Source organism: Salvelinus sp. IW2-2015, linkage group LG19, assembly GCF_002910315.2.
Source record: "Salvelinus sp. IW2-2015 linkage group LG19, ASM291031v2, whole genome shotgun sequence".
Taxonomy (NCBI): domain Eukaryota; kingdom Metazoa; phylum Chordata; class Actinopteri; order Salmoniformes; family Salmonidae; genus Salvelinus; species Salvelinus sp. IW2-2015.
Genome location: NC_036859.1, coordinates 15,787,727 through 15,812,095, shown reverse-complemented (window position 1 = coordinate 15,812,095; position 24,369 = coordinate 15,787,727). Strand labels below are relative to the sequence as shown.

Here is a 24,369-nt window from a genome sequence, read left to right as displayed (position 1 = left end):
ACAGGCTGATGGTCTTGAGACTGAAAAACAGCTTCTGTCTCTCGGTCCCCGCTTTGACGCACCTGTACTGACCTCGCCTTCTGGATGATAGCGGGGTGAACAGGCAGTGGCTCGGGTGGTTGTTGTCCTTGATGATCTTTTTGGCCTTCCTGTGACATCAGGTGGTGTAGGTGTCCTGGAGGGCAGGTAGTTTGCCCCCGGTGATGCATTGTGCAGACCTCACTATCCTCTGGAGAGCCTTACGGTTATGGGCTCTCCAGAGTAATTAATTATCATGAAAGGGCCATAAATAATACATAGTAATGCTTGAACTGCACAAAATAAAACAAATCTCACCTTTCTGGTAAAAATAGTTAGGCACTGCTGAGGTGTAGATACTTTTGAGGATACAAACTCAAGTTCACAGTACAAATATGATAAAAATATGAAAAATCATATGATTTCTTTCCTATTCAACAAAATTAGGGGAATAAGGCTGGTAATGACAAATAATTATTTACAAAATAATGAAACATAAAGTACGTTTTATGCGACATCTTCTTGAGTGTGGACCATCACACCTTTAGTTTGCAATAATAGTTTTAATAATTATTTTTGAGTGACTATCTCATCTGTGTACTCCACACATGCAATTATCTGTAAGGTCCCTCAGTTGAGCAGTGATTTTCAAACACAGATTCAACCATTAAGATCAGGGAGGTTTTCCCAATTGGTAGATGGGCAACAACAACAACAAAAAGCAGACATTGAATATCCCTTGGAGCATGGTGAAGTTATTAATTACACTTTGGATGGTGTATCAATACACTCAGTCACTTTCTGAAGGCACTGTATATTTATTTATATTCCGGACTCAGACATGGCTCATTCTGATATTGCTTGTTCTGATATTTCTTAATTTCATGTTTTTTTAATGTGTATTGTTATTGTATTGCTGTTGGAGCTAGAAACTTAAGCATTTCACTGCGCCTGCAATAACACCTGTAAATGTGTGTACGCACCAATAAACTGACTTGATTTAACTGCTTGGTTGTCTGACTGATCTGTCTCCTGGGTTGTACACAGACTCAGTTACTGCATACGACATAACACAGCTCCTCCTTCTGGATGACCATCAGATCATGCATAAAGCATCTCAGAGTAGGAGTGCTGATCTAGCATCAGTTCTTCCCTGTCCAAATAGGCACGCCTACACTAAAAWGCTTTATGAATATTGGCCCAGGAGTGGCAGTCCCACTGCCAGCTGTAATATCCATAAAGCGACTTACAATACAGGGAGTGCATACGTTTTTAGTAAGTGTGCCAGCTTGTTTATTTATTTGACCTATTAATTTATTTAGGTTACCATGAAGGAAATCAGTGTGTAAACAGTGAGTGAGTCACTAAAGAGCTTAGGGGTGCATTCACTCTGACTATCTATTATAATTTCAGCATCCGCAACACCCGTTGAATATGACCGATGTCAGTAAATGTCGAAAAAAAAACGTATTTCAATTGTTGCCAGCAGCACAGCTACAGTCACCAGCTCACTAGATAACATGACAACAGTCTAACCAGCTCTGCAAGGGCAAGTAAAATGATCAGAGTGAGGTTTTCACTCATGTGTCTGGAAGTAGCTAGCAAGCTAGCCAACTTTACCGGTTAGCTTGGGTGCTTGACTGCTGTTTTGGAGGTCAGAACGCTCAGATCAACCCTACTCCTTGGCCAACGCTCTGAGGACAATCTGACAAGGRTCTGAATTTACGAATGCCCAAAGCGCACTCTGGCACTCCAGAGTGAATTTACTAGATGGGCTAAAAATAGCAGCAGTTTTTCTTTCCACGGTCATTTCTGTTRCTCTTAACAAACCACAGATTAGTTATTTTCTTGAGGATTTCAGTCCAAAAACGCAATCTGGAGTATCAACCAGAAAACTGGGGTTATTAAACTGGGCCTATTCTCTACATCAGTGTGTGCATTCCAGACCCCAAAGCAGCAGAACATCTCCTATCGCTAGAGGATAACATATAAACYTCTTTGACCTGTGAGGACTGGTACAAGGACTTTACCTGTTTAAAAAACTTTTAAACAGGTTAACACTCGCAAGACCGCTGGGCCAGATGGAATACCAGGGTGTGTTCTCAAAGCGTGTTCTCTTCATTCAAAGACTCAATCATGGACATTCGTACTGATAGTTGTGGCTGCTTTGCGTGATGTATTGTTGTCTCTACCTTCTTGCCCTTTGTGCTGTTGTCTGTGCCCAATAATGGTTGTATTATGCTGCTACCATGTTTTTGTTATGTTGCTACCATGCTGTGTTGTTGTTTTAGGTCTCATTTTATGTAGTGTTGTCTCTCTTGTTGTGATGTGTGTTCTGTCCTATATTTATAATCCCAGCCCCGCAGGAGGCCTTTTGGTAGGCTGTCATTGTAAATAAGAATTTGTTCTTAACTGACTTGCCCAGTTAAATAAAGGTTACATTTAAAATAAAATAAAATAAAAAAAAATTGTATTCGGCGCAAGTGACAACATTTTTTATTTTTAAACTTTTCAAGCGCAATGAAGTGCTAATGATCAAAACCCATTAGACTGAAAAGGCTCCAAGACACACATTTCTGTGTGTGGGTGTGTGTACTCTAGTTGAGGTTGGATCAATAGCCAGGAGCCCTATTCCCACTGTGGAATCTTCTTAATTCTGCTGATACGGCAAGTAATCTGGGAGAGGCCAGCCACCGTGTGTGTGTGCCCATGTGCCCTGTCTCTTCCCTCCAGGGTTTTTCTCCAGAGACTCACGTGCCCTGTGCTGAACTACAATACAGAGTGCAGGGCTGTGGCTTACCCTTAACATGGGAGGCCACACACCCATGCACACACAAGCAAACAGACACACACATGGAGAGAGACACAGAAACAGGAAGAGCGAGAGAAACAGAGAGGGAGAGGACAAAATGAAGAGAGGAGGGAACAACTATAAATTGGTATCTGATGGCAATAGAGAGGTAACACCTATGAGTCAGATAGGATTTATTCATATAGATATATTGAGGACCTTGACGAGTGAAGATTGTGCAGGAAGTTATGAGATAAACATGTGGTTGTGGGTCAACACTCATGAAGACTAGCTGTCAGAGAGTTAGGTATACATATAGGAAGTCCAGAAGGACAAAAACAAGAACACAGATTATGTTGAAAATAAGAAGTTACATTTATAAACATAAACTAATTAAAATGCTAGTACTGAATACATTCCCAAATATAATTCCAATGTACAGAATAGAATAGAGCCTGTTCAAGTCCTATACAATCCATCTATTATATAAAAAAATATACATTGGTTCCTTTCATGTGTGTGTCCTGTGCTCTGATCTTATTCTGTGAGGGTTCAGACCGTGCTCTGAGGCAGGCCAGGGCCTGTGGCAATGATCAATAATCAGGTGACAGTGGCCGCCTGCCTTGATCCTAATTAGCCTAGCTTTAGATGAGATTAGCCTGCACCTGAACCCTATTCTCAGTCTTAACAACAACTCCCTCCCAGCCTCACTACCCAGAACCCCTAGCATCAGCCCAATACAGGGAAAATAATCTGGGCCGGCAGGGACAAGACACCTCACTTTATGCACCAGATCTCACTCTTCACAGTAACATTGAAAAAGTCATAGCTTGTCTTGTAGGTGATTCAAATCATATCTATTTTTACTAAGCTACTATGCTCTTTGAATGGGTCATAATCATGGGATATTTTTGCTGACCTGGATAGCTCTGACAGTCCTGTCAGTCTGCATAAAGAGAAACATGAATGTTCCCCCCTCCTTACCAATCCCTGGCAAAGACATACACTCTGAAGTACACACACACACACTACACACACACACAACTGACCCCAAATGCCACCTTCAACCATCTCAAAACTCAAACACTCCAAATAGATGTCATCAAGTCCCTTCACCAGATTCAACATGCGCAGTTTATCTCCCTTTTATTAACTCTCTCTCTTACACACACTTCAGCCGGTCTCCTAGTCAATCTACTTCATCATTCAAAGAGACACAGGGATATTTGCAGAAGTGATACCAATGATGATGGCTCTATTAACCTGCAGGCTGCTGGGTCAGACAGGGACCTTTACACATCTACCATCTCATCCCTCTCTCCTGCATTCTTGTATGACCTCCAGTCACTGCCAATATCACCACTCACACTCCAGCAGGCCTGCTCAATTGAGGCGTCAAACAACTATATCATCCTATCAATGCAAGAAGAACCTTATCCCTTTGTCTATTTCATTAGTTAATTTTATGATGTGAAAGACAGATTTCACCTCACTCCTGACATTAGACACACTGTTAGTAGAAGGTAGAGAATAAGAAAAACAAAATCAAAGGAAAGAGGTAAGAAGAGTAGGAGAAAGGTTATGATGATAATCATCAATGATAATGAACATTTACAGTAGGGGATTGTGGGTAAAGAAATGAAGCAGAGAGAAGCAATGAAGAAGAGGGAATTATTCCTTAATGAATGGGAAATGGGATGGGATATTTTTGGAACATATGATTCTAAACAGGGTTCTGATGTATGTGTGTATTGTGTGTTTGGTTCCCTCGGTTGCCTGTGTGTGTGTGCCAGACACTAATTTGATGAGAGCGCTGGGTGCATGGTGGGCATGATATGAGCTGGCCCTGCATGACTCCTCGCTCACTCGCACACAGGCACGCACACACACAGGTCTGTTCGAGGTTACAGCCTGCCTGTTCAGATTAACATGTAGGGACCACGGACCAGTAGGCCTACAGCTGCATTATGATCGGTTATGTTTATTTCACAGGGGTAATGCTAAATAATCAACATTTCTGTAAATCTGACAGATTTAGCCATTTCCAAATCTCACAAATTAACTAGAAATGACATACGCAGACACAGTAATAACCTCCCAATCCTCACTGACACCCGTATGTCAGTTTCTGCCATCATAACTGTGTGTTTTAGAATAATTAGTGTGGAACTTCAGCTCWTACAGTGATTCATAATAACCTCTCCTCTCGCTATCTCTCGCTAACACTGGAGGACCCTGAACATGAGACTCATGCCATTAAGTCTGGACATTCACACTGGGGAACATAGACAAACACTGGGACACACAAACTGGAACACACTGGTGCAACCATGCACACACAGTGCTCAGGTAACCTCCCTGTCAGTCTCTCCTTCCCCCTCGATTTCTCATCAACCAGGCCTATAAGAACAGATTCAGATCTTTAAACAGATGGTGACTCAGCTGGATGGGAACTTTTCTCACACAATATGCACTAACCTCAGCCATCAACAACCAAATCAACAGTAATGAGTCAGGCAGAACCACCTCTGATGAGTAAACTTGCCTGTATTGTTTTGGGATGTTTACCGTGGTCTCTTTTTTCCCCACATCTTTGTGGATGTTTTCAATAAGACATTCTAAGTGAGGTCCTTCCCTCTGTATGACCTTTCACCTTTGACCTTGTGCGTTGTAAGAGAGGTCTGTCCTGCTTGGACCTTAGCAGGCAAATCCTCTCCCATAGCCGTGCCTCCACCTCATGCTCTCTCTGGTTTCATTAGGTTTCTCACTCAATAGATCAATACAAATGGAGACTCATTTCAGAATAGACAGAGGACCAGATAAATAACTAAAATAGCTTAAAGATGGTCATCAAAGGACCAGGATTATGCCGTCAAAATGGCAAGTAGTTCACACGTAAAATTAAAAATCTAATGTACAACATTATGATGGTCCAAATGAGCTCTCTGGTTTTGCTATCTACGGAAATAATGCTAGTGTTCACTTCACCTTGAGCAGAGCAAAATATTGTCCCAGAAGAATACAAATCTATATTTCCTCTTACCCATGCATTCTAATTGAGAGATAGCCTGACTGACTGCAGACTCTCCTGGCTTCTCTGTCTGTTCAGAGGAGTTTTATTGAATCTACAGTCTACATACTGGCATCTACTGTTAGCTTTGGGAATGCAAACTCCCCCAATTACATATAGCCTATTATGAAGACTGCAGTGATGATACAATTGTGTGAGAGGAAAAAAGGACAAAAGTAATGCAAATGAATTCATAATGTTGTTGACAGTATTATATTTTGAAGCGTTGCATGAGATCTCATTACGTTGCATAAAAGCAAAAACACCTAAAGTAGCTAGCAGTAGTTGTAAAAAAGTACAAATACAATCATGATATCGAAGTATACACTTGGTTCGGTATAGAACATTTCCAACAACAGAGTTATTGTGCGTGATTAAGCAAAACAATATATTCAATGAGTAATACAAATTATATTTTTAAAGGGACACTTTGGGATTTTGGTAATGATTTGATCAACTTCCCCGGAGTCAGATGAACTCATGGATACCATTTGTATGTCTCTGCATGCAGTATGAAGGAAGTTAGAGGTAATTTGCGAGCCAATGCTAACTAGCATTAGCACAATGATTGGAAGTCTATGGTATCTACTAGCATGCTAGCAGTTACCATAGATTTCCAGTCATGGTGCTAACGCTAGTAGCAATTGCGCTAACACTAGTTAGTAACTTACATTTACATTACATTTACATTTAAGTCATTTAGCAGACGCTCTTATCCAGAGCGACTTACAAGTTCCTTCAAACTGTATGCAGAGACATGATATTTTCATCCACGAGTTCATCTTACACTAGGGAAGTAGATAAAGGGATATTTCAGGATGAAGCCCTTTAACACATTCTCATGCCATGTAACCACAGTAGAACTATTGATAGATATTGATATGGTAAATACTGTACATGGACGGGAACACAATAGTCCAGGTTCAGCAATAGCCAGTTCAATGAACTGACTCTCTCTCTGTGACGTTGCTATGTACTTGAGGTTCAAAGCATGTATTTGGTCATGGTTGTGTATATTTGGCCAAGGTTGTGGAAAACAGTTGGCCAGGCACATGGATTAGGTATTGTACTGTGTTGGAGTTAATACAGTATATCCTCCATAGAGAGTGAGAAAAAGGTTCAGCTATATGATTATATTACTGTACGCTACAAAGAATAATATCATCTGATCTCACAAGCTACATCAGCATGTTATATAATGTGTGTGTGTCATGTACAGCATGCGCACTGGCCTCATTAATGTCACAAAAACAGAGCAATCAGCAAAGCCTGTACATCTGAAATATACTGAATTAGCAGTGAGAGAGAGAAATGTATGCTCACATGACTGGTCCCGTGTGGCTCAGTTGGTAGAGCATGGCGCTTGCAACGCCAGGGTTGTGGGTTCATTCCCCACGGGGGGACCAGGATGAATATGTATGAACTTTCCAATTTGTAAGTCGCTCTGGATAAGAGCGTCTGCTAAATGGCATGTACTATTATTATATTATGATGTATAAAGACATGACACGCTCAAAACTCCGGAGAAGAAAACATTTGCCCATCCTATATCAAGAAATACTTCTCCTTATTGCAGCTGAATACTCTTTTCTGCCTTTCAAGAAGAGACAATAACACATAACATCTCAGTTCCAGTTTAGTTAACCGAATAAGTATCAAGTATCCAGAAGACTATTCAGTCCTCTGCTGCAGATAGCAGCGCTRCCTCCACCAAGAGGAGCGCGTTTGAAAGTGTCTTAAGGCATGTTTTTCGGATAAGGGAATAATCACCATGGAATCAAACGGCCGTGGAGTGGATATGGGAGGAGCCCCAGAGGTTCGGACACCATCAGACTCCACCCCTTGACCGCTCAGACGACTTCAGACTCGTGACGCGCCAACGCCAGTGGTAGCGTGGCCCCACACGGGCCCTGGAAATGGTACCTGTACAGCAGAAGCACGGTACGGTGCACACACACACACACACACACGACAAAGCAAGGATAAAGGAGAAATCTGAGAAATGCTCACCAGTGTCCCTAAGGAAGTGTTTGGTTCTTAATTTCCCTGACACACATCTGATCAATCAGATCTAAGACCAAAGAGCTAATAACGCTGACTGATTTCAAACCTGACAAACTGTACGATGCAGTAGAATCATGAATTAAACACACTTTATCAGGCTCCGTTTTGACGAAGAATCCCTATTTGATTAAATATATCCCGTTTAACTTTAAAAAAAAAAATAATACTATTTGACTTCACAAAATGTATTTGTATTTTGCACATCAAGAAAATAAATTGAAAATCCCCAAAGAAACTTGTACTACGACAAAAACATATCATTTTCTGATAGTGGTGTGCTGTGGCTTACGTGAAGCGTGTGGTCTCAGAGGTGGTCTCAATGTTGAACTCTGCTACTGGCACGCCCCTGGACGCCACCTGGGGGGCAAACATGGCTGCCGGGTACACTATGGAGGAGGTGCCAACCTGCGGGCAGATATAGGGCATAGGCACCAGCAAAGCCATATAGGAGATATGTATGTATATTATACATTGGTCTGAACATCCGTTTCAGGTGTGTGGTGCTTTACATCAGGCTCTGTCTCTACAGCGTATGACAAAATCTTACTACATACTAAAGTGTGTATATAAAGATTGAGATACATAGCAACAAGATTATCCAGCGACTATGAGGCCAACTCACCACCAGACACAGATCACAGGTGTCCAGCACCGTCTCCACCTTGGTTAAGACGTGCGAGTCCAGAGTTTCCCCGAACCAGGTCACATTGGGCCTGAGCAGACCATGGCAGTCAATCTTCTCACACCTGCACATAAAACCACCAAGGGATGACATCACACACGTTATGTGTGACGCAGGCAAACATCACACATAACAGGTGTATGGTTACTTAGGATTGAGAAGAGGTCAAGTTAAAAGCAAATAACACTACCGCCACCATGTGGAAAAGATTTTATCACTGTGGCTTGGATTTTCTGTGGTAGACTTGTCAACAAATAGACAGAACCATACTAATCCTCCCCTACCGTGGCAGCTCCTCTGGMGGAATCTTGGCGTCACTGGTATCTGGGTCAGGAGAACTGTGGAACAATTGAAGACAACCATTTTTCTAAAAGTCAAGTTACACATCCAATGTAGAAGATTCGCCTGAGCAGGTGGTTGTATTGTACTGAGGCGCTGTACTGCTGCTTACCCTTTCCCCTCTAGGGCAGCGCATATTGGGCTGCCTTGGTTCACAGCCACATGTCCACAGCTCACACAGCGCGTCTCAAACAGACTTCCTGATGATTCACCAGGGAGAAAAACAGAACTGAGCACCGTCCAGACACTTTGGAGAAGTCTCTCAAAAACATGCGGATAATGACAACATTTGTCCAAGTAGAATTTACCTTCAGGGACAATAAAGTCAATCTTATCCTTATCTTATGTTCAACGTTTGACAACAAGCTTTGGAAGCCACCACTCGAGCGAGGGCTAATTATTTGAGTACATCTTSTGAGCTTACTTATTAACAATGGAGCCTCTCTTGAAACAGTGCCTTCTAAAACATATTTGCCTGCCTTGTCTGAACCAATCCCTGCTGCCCAGCCCATTCCAGCCATCTAAAAGACCCGCTTAGCCCTGTCCCAGCCTAGCCCTCTCACCYTGGATCTTGAGGACATGTCTGGATCCGGCCTGGCGGTGCAGATCATCTATGACCTGGGTGATGACTACCACAGAGCGGCCCTGCTTCCTCAACCGGGCCTCACACTCTGCAATGGCCAGGTGGGCCTTATTGGGCGACTTACTCAGCATCACTTCTCGTCGYTAGTGGTAGAACTCCCACACCAGGGAAGGGTTCCGAAAGAAGGCCTCAGGGGTGGCTATGTCCTGTGGACAGAGATGGACAGGGACATGGGTGGGGAGGGTTAGGGAACAGAGTTCACAGGATGAGGAGGTAGAGTCTAAGGGTGTCAGGGTGGAGATGGATGGGATAAGTCTACATTGTTATGGGCAGACTSGATGAGAGTAAGTGACTAGGTAAATAGCAGGTGGGACGACTGGGTCATAGTTAGAGCAGAGAACGGCAAGGCACGTTGAGTTGTAGATATAGAGATCTCAGGGAAAAAACAAAATAAACATGACATTTTCACATATTTAAAAGAGTGTGAACAAGCTCCCATAAATAAACACTTGGGGGCACAGGATAGAACAAACACAAGTTGAAGGTTTGTTTTGATTCTCTCTCTCAAAGTGAATCTCTGATGAGACTGTCCTACTTAGATTAACTGATACTGGCTCCAGCTCCTCAGCTCTCCCTGGGAACTGCACACAGTAACCGTGGTTACGCCTAAACCCTCCCCCCTCCTCATTGTTGTTGTCAAGACAAATCCATTGACACGGGAGTACACTCCCCTCCGTATGTATTTGGACAGTGAAGCTAACACTTTAAATGTGTCTCAATACTCCAGCATTTTGGATTTGAGATCAAACGTTTCATGTAAGGCGACAGTACAGAATGTCACAATGACTACATAAAGCTTGTGACTACAAACTTGTTGGATGCATTTACAGCTTTGGTTCTGTTTCGGATTATGTTTTGCCCAATAGAAAGTGAATGTGAATAATGTATTGTGTCATTTGAGTCACTATTTGTAAGTAATAATAATAATAAATTATTATTATTATGTGGGTGCTTATATTTATCCTATTTCACACATGTACAAGCGTTTATACAACGGGTAGTTTGGAATTCCCGTAGAGTCTATCCTGCCCATGATATWCTGGACATTATACAACGGGTGGGTCTAACCCTGGATGCTGATTGGTTAAAACCACATTCCAGACGGTGTCTTTTCCACATGTTACCACCGGCTAAAGATATGACGTTGAAATGCCAATTTACTCTGTTCCATCTGACTGCGCAATCCACTGTCTCARCAGCCCAGCCAGGCAATTATAAAATTGATCTCCACTATAAAAAGCATCTCGACATTATCTCCCATTTCTTTTAGACTAGCATTTGATTTTCAACAGCGGASATTTGTATAAACCTTGCGGTCTTTCTCTTCGACATTTGCGACATTGAATTTCAATATTGAAACAAATCTCCAGCTGTCCCATAGTAATGAACGTGTCGGGAGTCAGGACGAGACAGACAGAGCTTTTCTCAGCCACTCGAAATCATGAATCAGCTGGCATCATTTTTATGGATATACACAAAGAAATGTCAATAGAAAACAGGTCAAATGAAARGAAATGCAGCTTTTTTTTGCCATAGCAACCTACAAAGTTCTGGAACTATCAACCAGCACTTGGGTAGTTTTGCTTTACATGGCAGTCAATACGAATTGAACTAATGACCAGGGTATGGCTAAAATTGCAATTGACCACCAGTGTTTGTGATTGTAGCACCARGTTTTGTTGAAAAATGTATGGTTRYGGAAATAATCTTGCTTTTTAATGCTGGTAACCCATTGCATAAAAACAATAATACTCTTGAGCCCATGTGTTATGGTAACATTTTTAAATGCATGTATGAATTGGAAATGTGTTTTTTGCATATACCAATTCACCAAGACACTCTAGGAGAGTGGGGTCACGGCCACGATCATGAATTGTGAATGATGATGAGTGAGASGGACAAAGATCATACCTCCCCAAAAAAGCGAACTATTGGTCATCGTGAGAGGTAAGCATGTGTTGTTGTAGCCTTTGTAACTTTCTCACTCATCACTATTAATTCATGATTTTTCTAAATTGTTCAGAAACATCTTATTTACTCACTTTGAAAGAATTACTCTAGTCATCATTCCCCATTCAGTTCCTATTGGGCAAAACATCATCCAAAACACAACCAAACAAACTGCAAATGCATCCAATGTATTTGTAGAGTAACAAGCTTGATGTAGTCATTGGTCCCATATTCCTAGCACGCAAACACTAAATGTTTGACTACTTTAACACCCTATAAGTGAAATTGTCTAAAAACGTATGACTTCTTCAAATGGGGGGGGATTAGATATATAAAGTGCTTTCATTTCTAAAGGGTAAAACTGATATGTATGAAAATACCCTTCTGTACTGACGGCTCATATGAAACATCTCAAATCCAAAACGCTGGAGTATAGAGCCAAATGTAAAATTCTAGCTTCACTGTCCAAATACATACGGAGGGGAGTGTTTATAGCATTATGTAAATGTCTGCGTGTACATGAGCATGAAAAGATTGTGAAATGAATGTCTGTAGGTCTGTGTATGTCTGTTTTACATTACCTGAGATTGCCATTTCCTCCAGTAGCCCGCAGCACCCCTAAAGGTAGGCACTCCACTCTCTGCACTCACACCCGCCCCAGTAATGATGGCTATGTGCCTGGCTTTAGAGAAGACCTTTCGGAATTCAGACATATCTACAGAAGATAAAAATGTATACATTAACAAGAGCAGGGATGGGAATCATTGATTGGGGGGCCACAYAAACCRGAARTCATCATGAGGGGCCGCAGTGGCTTGGGGGTCTGCGTACCTACACATGCAGTCAGAGCCAGCCAGCCCTAGCCTTTTGGGGGCCCCAAGTAAWATTTTGTTGGGAGGCCCGCCCAACTTGCGAACAAAACATTTTCTCCGCCACCCTCTTAACAGCGGGGAGACATTTTGGGGGGTTTTAGAGTTCATTTRATGCAATTCTACTCATTTTCCCATGGGGCGGAGAGAAAAGTTTGCAGTTTTGAATATGATAGCTGAGTGAGAGTGACTAACAAAARKAATTGGGCCTGGTCGGTAATTCGACCATGATTACAAGTTTAGATAGCTGGCTAGACTACCTTAGCAATCTAAAAATGTTTAGCTGACATGGGGTAATTGAGTGACTGTCAGTGACTGACATAACAATAGAAAAACTGCTGATGCCCAACCAAATTAGTTTATTTCTTTTTTAATTTGGGGGGGGGGGTTGATCTGAGGAGTTGCCCTTCCCTGCATTAGACTGTTCACTCAGCAGCAGCCTAGGCCTACTACAATGTACACTAGAATGTAAAGCCAATGTATGGAGAGCACTACATGCCTGGATGAAAAGAGGAACTTATGAATTCAGCTCATGCATGTGGTAGGACCTTACCTGAACTGGCAGACCTGGTCAGCTCTACCAAAGGCCCACGTGTCACTGGAGAAGACACGCGAGGACCAAGTCCAATTGAAACTAGATGTCGAAGAATCATTGTCACTACAGCTCTAAGAGAAGACAGAATGTTAGGATAATTATTTTCTGACTGCCTTAGAATAGTTTGTCCTAGTTAAATATAGGTGACACAGATGGACAAACTATATCATTACACATTTGCATTGATCAACTTTTAAGGCCACGGTCATTTATACACGTATCCTCATCGTGTAATTTACTTGTTTGAATGTGGGATTGAGAATTGTCACCAGCGCCTGATCAATGTCAACTGGCTGCGATATACATATTTACTTGTTACATTTTACATCGCGTTGTGTATGACAGCCTTGAATTTGAACAAGTTTTGCGTGGGCATAAGATTACGCATTCTAAATGGTATTTAGGCTAAAACGTGTCCAGACCAGCAGTCTACACAAGAAGTGTTAAAAGTTGTGATTGTCAGTGAGCAAACTCAAATCAGCTGCGGCTCGTAAATCAAATCGTTTTTTATAAAAATGAACAGAATATTGAAGAAATAAATATAATTTCCTCAACGATACTATAGCCTACATTTCTAAAACTTTGAAAACAGGGGTATAAAGAAGAGCCATCTTGAATACTAAAAGTAGCTAAACACCAAAAGTAAAAATTTTACATGCAGGCAAATAAGTTCTACAACGATCATTACARGTAATTGCCTTTTTCAGAATAACTCGAGTTCATGCATAACACGTCCATACATACCCAGCAGAGTTACCAGATGGCGAGGCAGAGTTTATTTACTTTTCTTAATGTAATTAATTTGAAAAACCGTAAAGACTCCCTTGCTGTCGCAAAGCATTGAAGATTCCGCTCCAAAATCCACTATTGAGGGGAAAGTTGTAGGCTAGTTTAGTTTATAGTGCCCTCTGGTGGTGTACATTATTATTTTTTAAATCTCCCCTGACCTCAGACAAGATTTCCACTTGCTGATACATCCATACAGGAGCTTATATTTATAATTTAACTCCACAAYTCCGTATTGGATAGGCTATTTTGAAAATGTAGGCCATTTACTTGATTATTCATAATTTTTTCCCTTTTTTCCATTCTCATTCTCCTCTGTCTGCTGTTGGGTTAAGGAGCTTTGTAGTGGCGGCTCCACCTCGCTTCAAAAGTCACATCTCCCTCTCCGGTCTCTACCCGTTCAGTTTTTTTCCTCCCCATCAGTACCTCCTCGTGAGCGGCGGTGGCTCTGTGTCTGTCCCAACCCTCCAGTCGTCACTGGACGCTGGTCAAATTGATGGCGGCTTCTCCAGAGGAACATATAGACCGACGGCCGATCAGGAGAGTCCGGTCCAAGAGCGATACCCCGTACCTCGCCGAAGCCAGAGTTTCCTTCAACCTGCGCACAGGTAGGTTGCTTCTCACGTTTGGCCAGTGATTTTCAGAGCGTTCGATGCATTGTAGCATATAATGCACTGCACCTAACCTTACTAGCCTATTGTAAACTAATGGTTTTGTAACACATAATTCTATTTTATAGTATTTGTTTTACTGAGACTGTGCTTGATCTGCACTATTGCCAGTGGGCTCTAGTGTATGTAGCCTATAATGTGGAAGTTTGGTTTTGCCTAATTTGCAATTTTGGTAGCATTTTGGACAAGTTTATCATATCAATCGAATTGTCTGATTGGTAAATTGATCATTTGCGATTAGGCTTTGTAAGAAGAAGAACAAGACTAATGGTCATTGTTCAACGTGTGCGATTTGATTTCGTAAGAGAACGGCATTAGGCATTAATTCAATTCAGTTACATAATAGAGAAGCATTCGAATGGCAATCTGAGCCCCAACGTGATCGTAGTCACCAGCAAGGTGTCCAGGATTAGGCTACACCGGATAGATCCCTGACAGAGAACAGATTGGTGTTGACTGTTAAAGCTCCCGTGTACAGTGCATTCGGAATGTATTCAGACCCCTTCCCATTTTCCACATTTTGTTACGTTACAGCCTTATTCRAAAACGGATTAAATGTGTTTTTTCCCCCTCATCAATCTACAAACAATACCCCATAATGACAAAGCGAACACAGGTTTTTAGAAATGTTTTCAAATTTATTACAAATAAATCAACAGAAATAGCTTATTTACATTAGTATTCAGACCTTTTGATAAGAGACTCGAAATTGAGCTCAGGTACATCCTGTTTCCGTTGYMCATCCTTGAGATGTTTCTACAACTTGATTGGAGTCCAGCTGTGGTAAATTCAATTGATTGGACATTATTTGGAAAGGCAAACACCTGTCTATATAAGGTCCCACAGTTGACAGTGAATGTCAGAGCAAAAACCAAGCCATGAGGTTGAAGGAATTGTTCGTAGAGCGCTGAGACAGGATTGTGTTGAGGCACAGATCTGGGGAAAGGTACCAAAAACATTTCTGCAGCATTGAACGTCCCCAGGAACACTGGCCACCATCATTCTTAAATGGAAGAAGTTTGGAACCACCAAGACTRTTCCTAGAGCTGGCCACCCGGCCAAACTGAGCAATGGGGGGAGAAGGGCCTTGTTCAGTGACGCTCCCCATCCAACCTGACAGAGTTTGAGAGGATCTGCAGAGAAGAATGGGAGAAACTCCCCAAATACAGGTGTGCCAAGCCTGTAGCGTCAMACCCAAGAAAACTCAAGGCTGTAATCGCTGCCAAAGGTGCTTCAACAAAGTATTGAGTAAAGGGTCTGATTACTTTGTCATTGTGGGGTATTGTATGTAGATTGATGAGAGAATTWAAAAAAATACATTTTAGAATAAGGCTGTAAAGTAACAAAACGTAGAAAAAGTCAAGGGGTCTGAATACTTTCCGAATGCACTGTATGTTAGATACATCCAAGTTATTACATACGGTGTAAGAATATATTAGTGTATTGGATGTTGATTCGATTTTGGTTATGGCTTGTGGGAAACGTGCACAAATTGCTCCCCTCGCGCACCTAGGTGTATTGCATTCCTTGTTACCATGGTGACTTCGCATATTTCGGGCTGAGTCAGTTGTTAGCCCATGAGGTATTCATATGTTTTGCATTGTAATAGCATACAGCCTGAACCAAATGCAGCCTTTCAATAAAATATCGTAGTTATTCATATTTCGATATCATGCAAAATATGGTCTGAGTGATTGCCATTTAAAAACATATTTTTACCTTTATTTAACTAGGCAAATCAGTTCTTATTTACAAATTCTTATTTACAATGAAGGCCTAGGAACAGTGGGTTAACTGCTTTGTTTAGGGGCTGAATGACAGATGTTTACCTTGTCAGTTTGGGGTTTTGATCTAGCAACCTTTCGGTTACTGGCCCAACGCTTTAACCACTAGGCTACCTGCCGCCATGATGAATATGTTCATAAATAAATAGTCTCTGAGCCTTTTGCACGGATTTAGTTGACAAATAGTCAATGCATCAGTTCAATAGTCTTGCAGTGCTTCTGTCACACAGCTGGCTGGCTGTGGTGCTGAAACTGCTAGCTAGCCAAGTTTGCCCGCCAGTTGCGTACGTGCAAGACTTCAGATAACTTAAGGTAAAGTCTTTGAATGTTTTATTTTCTGGGCTTGTTTTGTCTTAATCTGCTATATTTTGTTAAACCAAACCATATTGCTACATTTCTGTTTTGATCATCATCCTCCATTCCTCCATCCAGGCGAATTGCAGTTGTTTTTCCAGTCACACCCACACTGTGAATTCTGCTGTGACTAAACTGCAGCATCAGTCCCGATGGTGTTAAGATTGGCTTTGCTGTGTTGATTAACACACAATATTGCACACCAGCTGGTAGTCCTTTGCATAGTTTTGGGAAGAAATACTTTGCAGGCTATTGATGTATTTTGGAAATGTCTACATTCTTGTGTTTTGATTTGCCCCAAAACATGTTTTACTATAATCTGCAGAGAGAGACAGAGAATCACCAAGCCATTTGGCCCAGATGAGCCCTGAGGTAACCAGAACCTGGTTCACACTGTCTGTTCTAATGAGCCTGTCAACCGGTGGAGGGGAGCAGGCTGGGAGGGTTATGACTTTGCATGTCTGTCTTCCTTTTGCCACTGTGGAGAGGGGGCAGGAGAATGGGGACCACCACTACTAACAGCTGAACTATACCCTACCAGCACCTACGGGATTCTTGGAATAGGCCTGAAGCAAGCTGCTAATGTATATTCCACTGTATATGACCACAAATCTGTCTTTGCCAGACACCACAGATCACAATATGGTGTCAGATATCCCACTCACTCATAGACACACACAAACTCCAACAGACACAACATTCTGAGAGGACAACAGTACAATTGTCTGAGGATACAGTTCCAAAGGCACTCGATTGTCTGACTGGCCGATGAACGTGTTGATCAACACAATAAAGATTTTTCATGTATGGCTTGAAGAAATCAGTATGCAGTTCTATTCTGAAGTGAAACATTTGGTTCCCTGTCCCCCCAGGGTCACATAGAGTAGGCTCATATAGTCTCTGCTGTGAMGCTAGCTCAGCCCTGCAATGTTATAGCACCATGGCATCCAATTACTTTATGATAGGAATTACCTCATAATTGAATCAGGGGTGAGTACAGTAAGGACTGAGTATGACGACATYGGTATATTGAATTGGCCTGTTTAGCATCGTGTGGCTAATTTGATTGGTCTCTTTGATTAGATTAACCGAAGCTGAGTKATGCTGCTGGCTGCCATGTGAGTTTATCCTTAATACAGTGGAGGTTTCTGTTGTTGGAAARAGCAGCTAGGCTAAGCCTTGTTGTCTCTCACTGTTATGAAGCACCCAGTGATGTGATGCTGTACAGGTGAGTCCTAAATGGCACCCTATTCCCTATATAGTGCACCACATGTGACCAGAGCCCTATGGGACGCAGTCGAAAATCAGAGCAGCAGGTGACCATTCCAAAGGGGTATGTATCATGTATTAGAGGTCGACCGATTAATTAGGGCKGATTTCAAGTTTTRATAACAATCGGAAATCGGAATTTTTGGACACCGATTTGGCAGTTTTTTAAACATTTTATTTTTGTATTTTTACACCTTTATTTAACTAGGCAAGTCAGTTAAGAACACATTCTTATTTTCAATGACGGCCTAGGAACGGTGGGTTAACTGCCTTGTTCAGGGGCAGAACGACAGATTTTTACCTTGTCAGCTCGGGGATTCAATCTTGCAACCTTACGGTTAACTAGTCCAACGCTCTAACCACCTGCTTTACATTGCACTCCACGAGGAGCCTGCCTGTTACGCGAATGCAGTAAGAAGCCAAGGTAAGTTGCTAGCTAGTAGCATTAAACGTATCTTATAAAAAACAATCAATCAATCATAATCACTAGTTAACTACACATGGTTGATGATATTACTAGTTTATCTAGCGTGTCCTGCATTGCATATAATCGATGCGGTGCGCATTCGCGAAAAAGGACTGTCGTTGCTCCAACGTGTACCTATAAAACATCAATGCCTTTCTTAAATTCAATACACAGAAGTATATTTTTTAACCTGCATATTTACTAAAGAAATCCAGGTTAGGAGCAATATTAACCTGGTGAAATTGTCACTTCTCTGTTCATTGTACGCAGAGTCAGGGTATATGCAACAGTTTGGGCGCCTGGCTCGTTGCGAACTAATTTGCCAGAATTTTACATAATTATGACATAACATTGAAGGTTGTGCAATGTAACGGATTATTTAGACTTATGGATGCCACCCGTTAGATAAAATACGGACCCGTTCCGTATTTACTGAAAGAATAAACGTTTTGTTTTCGAGATGATAGTTTCCGGATTCGACCATATTAATGACCAAAGCGTCGTATTTCTGTGTGTTATTAGTTATAATTAAGTCTATGATTTGATAGAGCAGTCTGACTGAGCGATGGTAGGCACCAGCTGGCTCGTAAGCATTCATTCAAAGCACTTCCGTGCGTTTTGCCAGCAGCTCTTCGCAATGCTTCAAGCATTGCGCTGTTTATGACTTCAAGCCTATCAAATCCGAGATTAGGCTGGTGTAACCGATGTGAAATGGCTAGCTAGTTAGCGGGGTCGCGCTATAGCGTTTCAAACGTCACTCGCTCTGAGATTCTTGGAGTGTTGTTCCCTTGCTCTGCAAGGGCGCGGCTTTTGTGGAGCGATGGTAAACGCTGCTTCGGGGTGGCTGTTGTCGGTGGTTCCTGGTTCGAGCCCAGGTAGGAGCGACGGAGAGGACGGAAGCTATACTGTTTACACTGCAATACTAAAGTGTATAAGAACTTCCAATAGTCAAAGGTATATGAAATACAGTACAAATGGTATAGAGAAGAAATAGTCTCTAATTCTATAATAATACACTTAAAATTCTTACAGGGAATATTGAAGACTCATGTTAAAAGGAACCACCAGCTTTCATATGTTCTCATGTTCTGAGCAAGGAACTTAAACGTTAGCTTTCTTACATGGCACATATTGTACTTTTAATTTCTTCTCCAACACTTTGTTTTTGCATTATGTAAACGAAATTGAACATGTTTCATTATTTATTTGAGGCTAAATTGATTTTATTGATGTATTATATTAAGTTAAAATAAGTGTTCATTCAGTATTGTTGTAATTGTCATTATTACAAATACATTTAAAAAAGTCGGCCGATTTTTTTTGGTCCTCCAATAATCGGTATCGGCGTTGAAAAATCATAATCGGTCGACCTCTATCATGTATGTATCTGTAAGCTATACATGGCTCTGCTTTGAGTAATTGGAAATGCATCTGTCAGATGACTTAACAAGGTGAAGCCAGGATTCCAATCAATCATCCCAACAGGAAATTATTGCTAACCTGAGAAGCTGGTTGTCACTTCCATTTCACACTGTGCACACAAACACAGAATGAATAGAATCCAGTCCCATCTGTACAGGCAAATGATGGATTAGAATGGCAGGCTGCGGAGTGAATGTTTGGGTGGGAGCTGTGTGTGTGCATTTGTGTGTGTGCATGCTTGCATGCGTGTTTGCGTGCATGTTTGTGTGCGTGGGTGCATGCGTGTGCTTGCAACGTTGTGTGTGTTGCTTGCCTGCCGGTCAGTCCAGCAGCTCTCATTAGATTAGTCTGTTTTGTTTGCGCATCACTTAGGCATAGCTTAACAACAGTCACATCTGTTATCTCCCTCTCCCACACAGATACACGGACACACACACACTCTCACACACACATACATTTCTCCCTTCCCTATACACACTCCCCTTTATTTCTCCTCATTCATTCTCTGTCACACTCTAGCATACTGTCATCTTGTCTCACACAATTTCACTTACTGAAGCCCACCTTTGCCTCTATCTCACACACACAGTCACACAGTGTGTTTTAAGTTCAGATGTACTGGTTGTCAGTGCTCCCTTCAGTTAGCTGTTACAGTGTTTTGTGGAAGGCATGAACCTTACCTTTGTGAATGGTGCTCTTTGGCTCTCTAACATGCGGTCAGATGGAAAGAGATATATACTTTCTCTGTGTGTGCGTGCCCGTGCATTTGTGTGACAGACGTACAGAAAGATGTGTTATACTGTAGCTGTGACTGTTGACTCCTCAAAACCCCTACAGCAGTGGTATTCAAACTTTTTCAGCAGGGACCCCAATTTTTTTCTCTCAAATTTCTTGCGACCCCCACCCCAAATCTAATGAAACAACTTTAAAATCTGTACATTTAGATTTTTCCATCAACAAATAACCTTAAATTCATTGCATTTTCCTTTCTTCTCAAAATGAAAAGAAAACAATAAGTACATTTACTCAATAAAATAGTATCTTTCAAATTGTCTTTCTTAAAAACGTTTGTATATTGTCCCATACAATAATCTGTACTCTTAAAGATGCACTATGCAGAAGTTGCTGTGCCATTTCCTGGTTGCAAAAATGTATAATATTTCACCTAATTTCAGTTTGTGACAAAACAAGCAAGTATATTGTAGAAAATCATCGTACCATCTGAACAGCTGTGAAATATAACAACAAATATTGTATTTTCAGCTATTTTGAAGCTGTATTTACCAAAAGTAAAAGACGCAAAAACAAAACTTGAAAAAAAAAGTGAAGTATAGAACTAGTGCATATAGAACAGATCTACTGCTTCTTAGACTTTTAGACTCACATTTCTGTGACTTTTGTGAGGTTTCCCAAAAAGTAACATATTCCGGCTGTACATTTTGGCGACCCCACTGCAGTTCCCCCGACTTTGAATACCACTTCGCTAAAGTATTGTGAAAAAAAATCCAATCAGACAGTGGAGCCTTTCATCTGTGTGATTTTTAAATTTGATCTGTTTTTGGTTTAGTTTAATCACATCTTTTGTACACTCAATATAGGATTGCTACACTCATTGTTGATCTGTCTTACACAGTATTTGGTTTATCTTGTAATGTAATGGATGTGATACACTGCATTTCACAGGGGCGGGCTACTGTGCAGTAGTTAGATGTCCTGGGCAGCTGAATACTGTGTGTGCAGACTGAGGTGTGGGACAGGGGACACTGATGGCTAGATCTCCATTGCAGCACATGGGCTGAATGTAAATAGCCTGTATGGGCTGGAGCCTGGACTGGACTGAGCTGCATTGCAGGGGACATGAATTTGAAGCTATTTTCATACACTTACACATGGATGCACACATGCACATGCAGTACACGCTCACGCACACGCACACACACACACACACACACACACTCCATTTAACACATGACTCCCTTCCTCAGCACCAAACATACTGACAACCTCTTTACAATGTTACGGGAACATTATTTTCCATTTCCAGATGCCTTGTATCAGTGTATAAGCATTACCTGTCACGCCCTGATCTGTTTCACCTGTCCTTGTGCTTGTCTCCACACCCCTTCAGTTGTCACCCATCTTCCCTATTATCCCCTGTGTATTTATACCTGTGTTTTGTCTGTTCGTTCCTGTCAGCGCCTATCGTTTTCCAGCCTCTCTTTTCTCGTCCTATTGGTTTTTGACCTTTGCCTGTCCTGACCCTGTACCCGCCCGCATGACCTCTCTGCCTGAGCCTGCCTGCCGTCCTGTACTTTTGCTCCACCCCTGGATTATTGAACTCTGCCTGTCTGCCTGCCGTCCTGTACCTTTGCCTTACCCTGGATTTTCGATCCCTGCCTCCCTTGAACTGTCTTTGTCTGCCCCTGTTGCCACAATCAACATTGTTACTTCGACAGTCTGCATCTGGTTCTTACCTTGATTTCTGATAGTACGAACTGGCCATGACTGACCCAGCAGACTTGGACCAGCTCCGCTATGCCATCTCCTCCTAGGGAGCCACCATTGGTAGGCATGAGGAGTTGCTTCGCGGCATGATGGAGGGGTTCCAGGCCACGGCCGAACGTCACGACCAAGCATTGGACATGTTGCGGGAGCAAGTCTGTGGGTTGCCTTCTAGGCAGCCAGCCACGAAGGGTAACCTCCCAGCCCCTCTGTAACCCGTCTGGTAGCAGTGCCATCACCCCAGTTTCCCGGGAACCCCGTTTACCTCCCCCGGAGTGCTATGATGGAGATTCCAGAACCTGCCGGGCATTTCTCTCCCAGTGCTCCCTTGTTTTCGAGCTGCAGCCTTCTTGGTTCCCCTCGGACCGCTCAACGATTGCGTATATTATTACACTGATGTCCGGGAGGGCACTCGCCTGGGCCACGGCGGTTTGGGAGCAACAGTCTGCCTCAGAGGTATTCGTGGCGAAGGTTAGAAAAATATTAGTGGCGGAGGTGAGAAAAGTGTTCGAGGCTCCGGTGTCCGTGAGAGAGGCTGCCCGGAAGTTACTCCAGCTCCGGCAGCACACCCTCAGTGTGATAGACTATGCGGTGGAGTTCCGCACGCTAGCAGCGGAGGGTACCTGGAACCCGGAAGTGCGGTTCGACACGTTCCTGCATGGATTATCAGAGGAGGTAAAGGATGAGCTGGCAGCCCGAGAACTACCAACGGGTCTCGACTCACTCATCGCTTTAACCATCCGGATCGATAGTCGGCTACGGGAATGTAGGAGGGAGGAGGTTCGATTGCGGTACCGATCGCTCACTCAGGGATCCCACCTTGAGCTGATAAACTCCGGACGTCCCTGAAAGGATCCGTGCTTACCTGTGTCCCTCCAAGAGCCTCCGGAGACCGTCGATTCACCTCTTCCCGAGCCGATGCAGCTCGGCAGGGCTAGACTGTCTCCAGCCGAATGCGTACGCAGACTTGAGACCCAGAGTTGTCTGTATTGCGATACTGACGGTCATTTTGTGTCTTGTCCCTTCAAGAGAGCTAGCTCATTCGTTGGAGTGCGTACACTGGTGGGTCTGAATGATAATTGTTCTTCTCCCCTTAGTCTCCCCCCTCTCTATGCCACCCTGCTGTGGGGCAACCAGTCCAAGTCTCTCCAGGTACTCATCGACTCGGGGGCCGATGTGAGTCTCATGGACGTTACCCCACCGTCCGAGCTGGGCATCCCCACTCAACAGCTCTCCATTCCCATGGGTGTTAGAGCGCTGGACGGGCGCTCTATAGGCCGGATCACCCCTGTCAGCCTATGAGTGTCGGGGAACCACAGCGAGGCTATCCTATTCCTTCTGGTTGAGTCCCCGCAGGTTCCCATGGTATTGGGATTGGCTCTAGCAACACAATCCCTCCATTGACTGGGCTAATGGTGCCATCGTGGGCTGGAGCCTGTCCTGCCACACTCATTGCCTGCAGTCAGCTCTGCCTGCCCCGGGACGTCTTCCTGGGGGCTTGGAAATTCCCCCGGAGAGTTCCCTCCGCAGAGTACCAAGACCTCCGAGAGGGGTTCAGTAAGGCCCGGGCCACTTCGCTTCTGCAGCACTGACCGGTATCCAAGAAGGTCAAGTCTGAGGCACTGGCATGTTGCTATAGGGCTGCGGCCACACCCCCGGAAGCTGAGACCTGTCCCCCCCCTCCAAGATCATTAGCCCCTCTGCTGTTCGTCCTCTTTTGCCCTGTACCCTCCATATTTTTCGGAACTTTTCTGTGTCTAGAGTCAAAACCATGTCTGACTGCCCCTTGTCTTCTGTTTCTAGGCTCATCCCTTCCCCCGTGTCATCAATGGCACGGTCTGCCTTGACCTGTCTTTGCCTGCCCCTGTTGCCACAATAAACATTGTTACTTCGACAGTCTGGGTCTTACCTTGATTCCTGATATTACCAGCCCATTGCGGTACAGTAATGTTGAGTTCTCACCCTCCCTGCTTCTCTCTCCTTCCTTTCCTCCTGGTCTCTTTAATCACTCCTGTTCCAGAGTACAATCAATATGGCCAGACGGATGGTGGAGGGCGGCAGGACAGAGCCCATCCAACGCCACCCTCTATCTTC

General features: G+C 43.0%; 1 protein-coding gene and 1 pseudogene across 2 annotated transcripts in view; one reads left to right on the top strand and one right to left on the bottom strand.

Moving 5' to 3' along the window:
* Positions 1-6,076: 6,076 nt before the first annotated feature.
* On the bottom strand, positions 6,077-13,875 carry LOC111979226 (NAD-dependent protein deacylase sirtuin-5, mitochondrial-like; annotated as a pseudogene).
* Positions 13,876-14,012: 137 nt separating this feature from the next.
* The window catches only part of LOC111979224 (phosphatase and actin regulator 1-like), an 87,712-nt gene continuing 77,355 nt past the window's right edge, over positions 14,013-24,369 (top strand). For both annotated transcript variants that reach the window (XM_070448848.1, XM_070448846.1), the window contains exon 1: positions 14,013-14,415. In XM_070448848.1, coding sequence (XP_070304949.1) covers positions 14,304-14,415 — 112 coding nt within the window. In that variant the 5' untranslated portion in view covers positions 14,013-14,303. The remainder of the gene's footprint in view (positions 14,416-24,369) is intronic.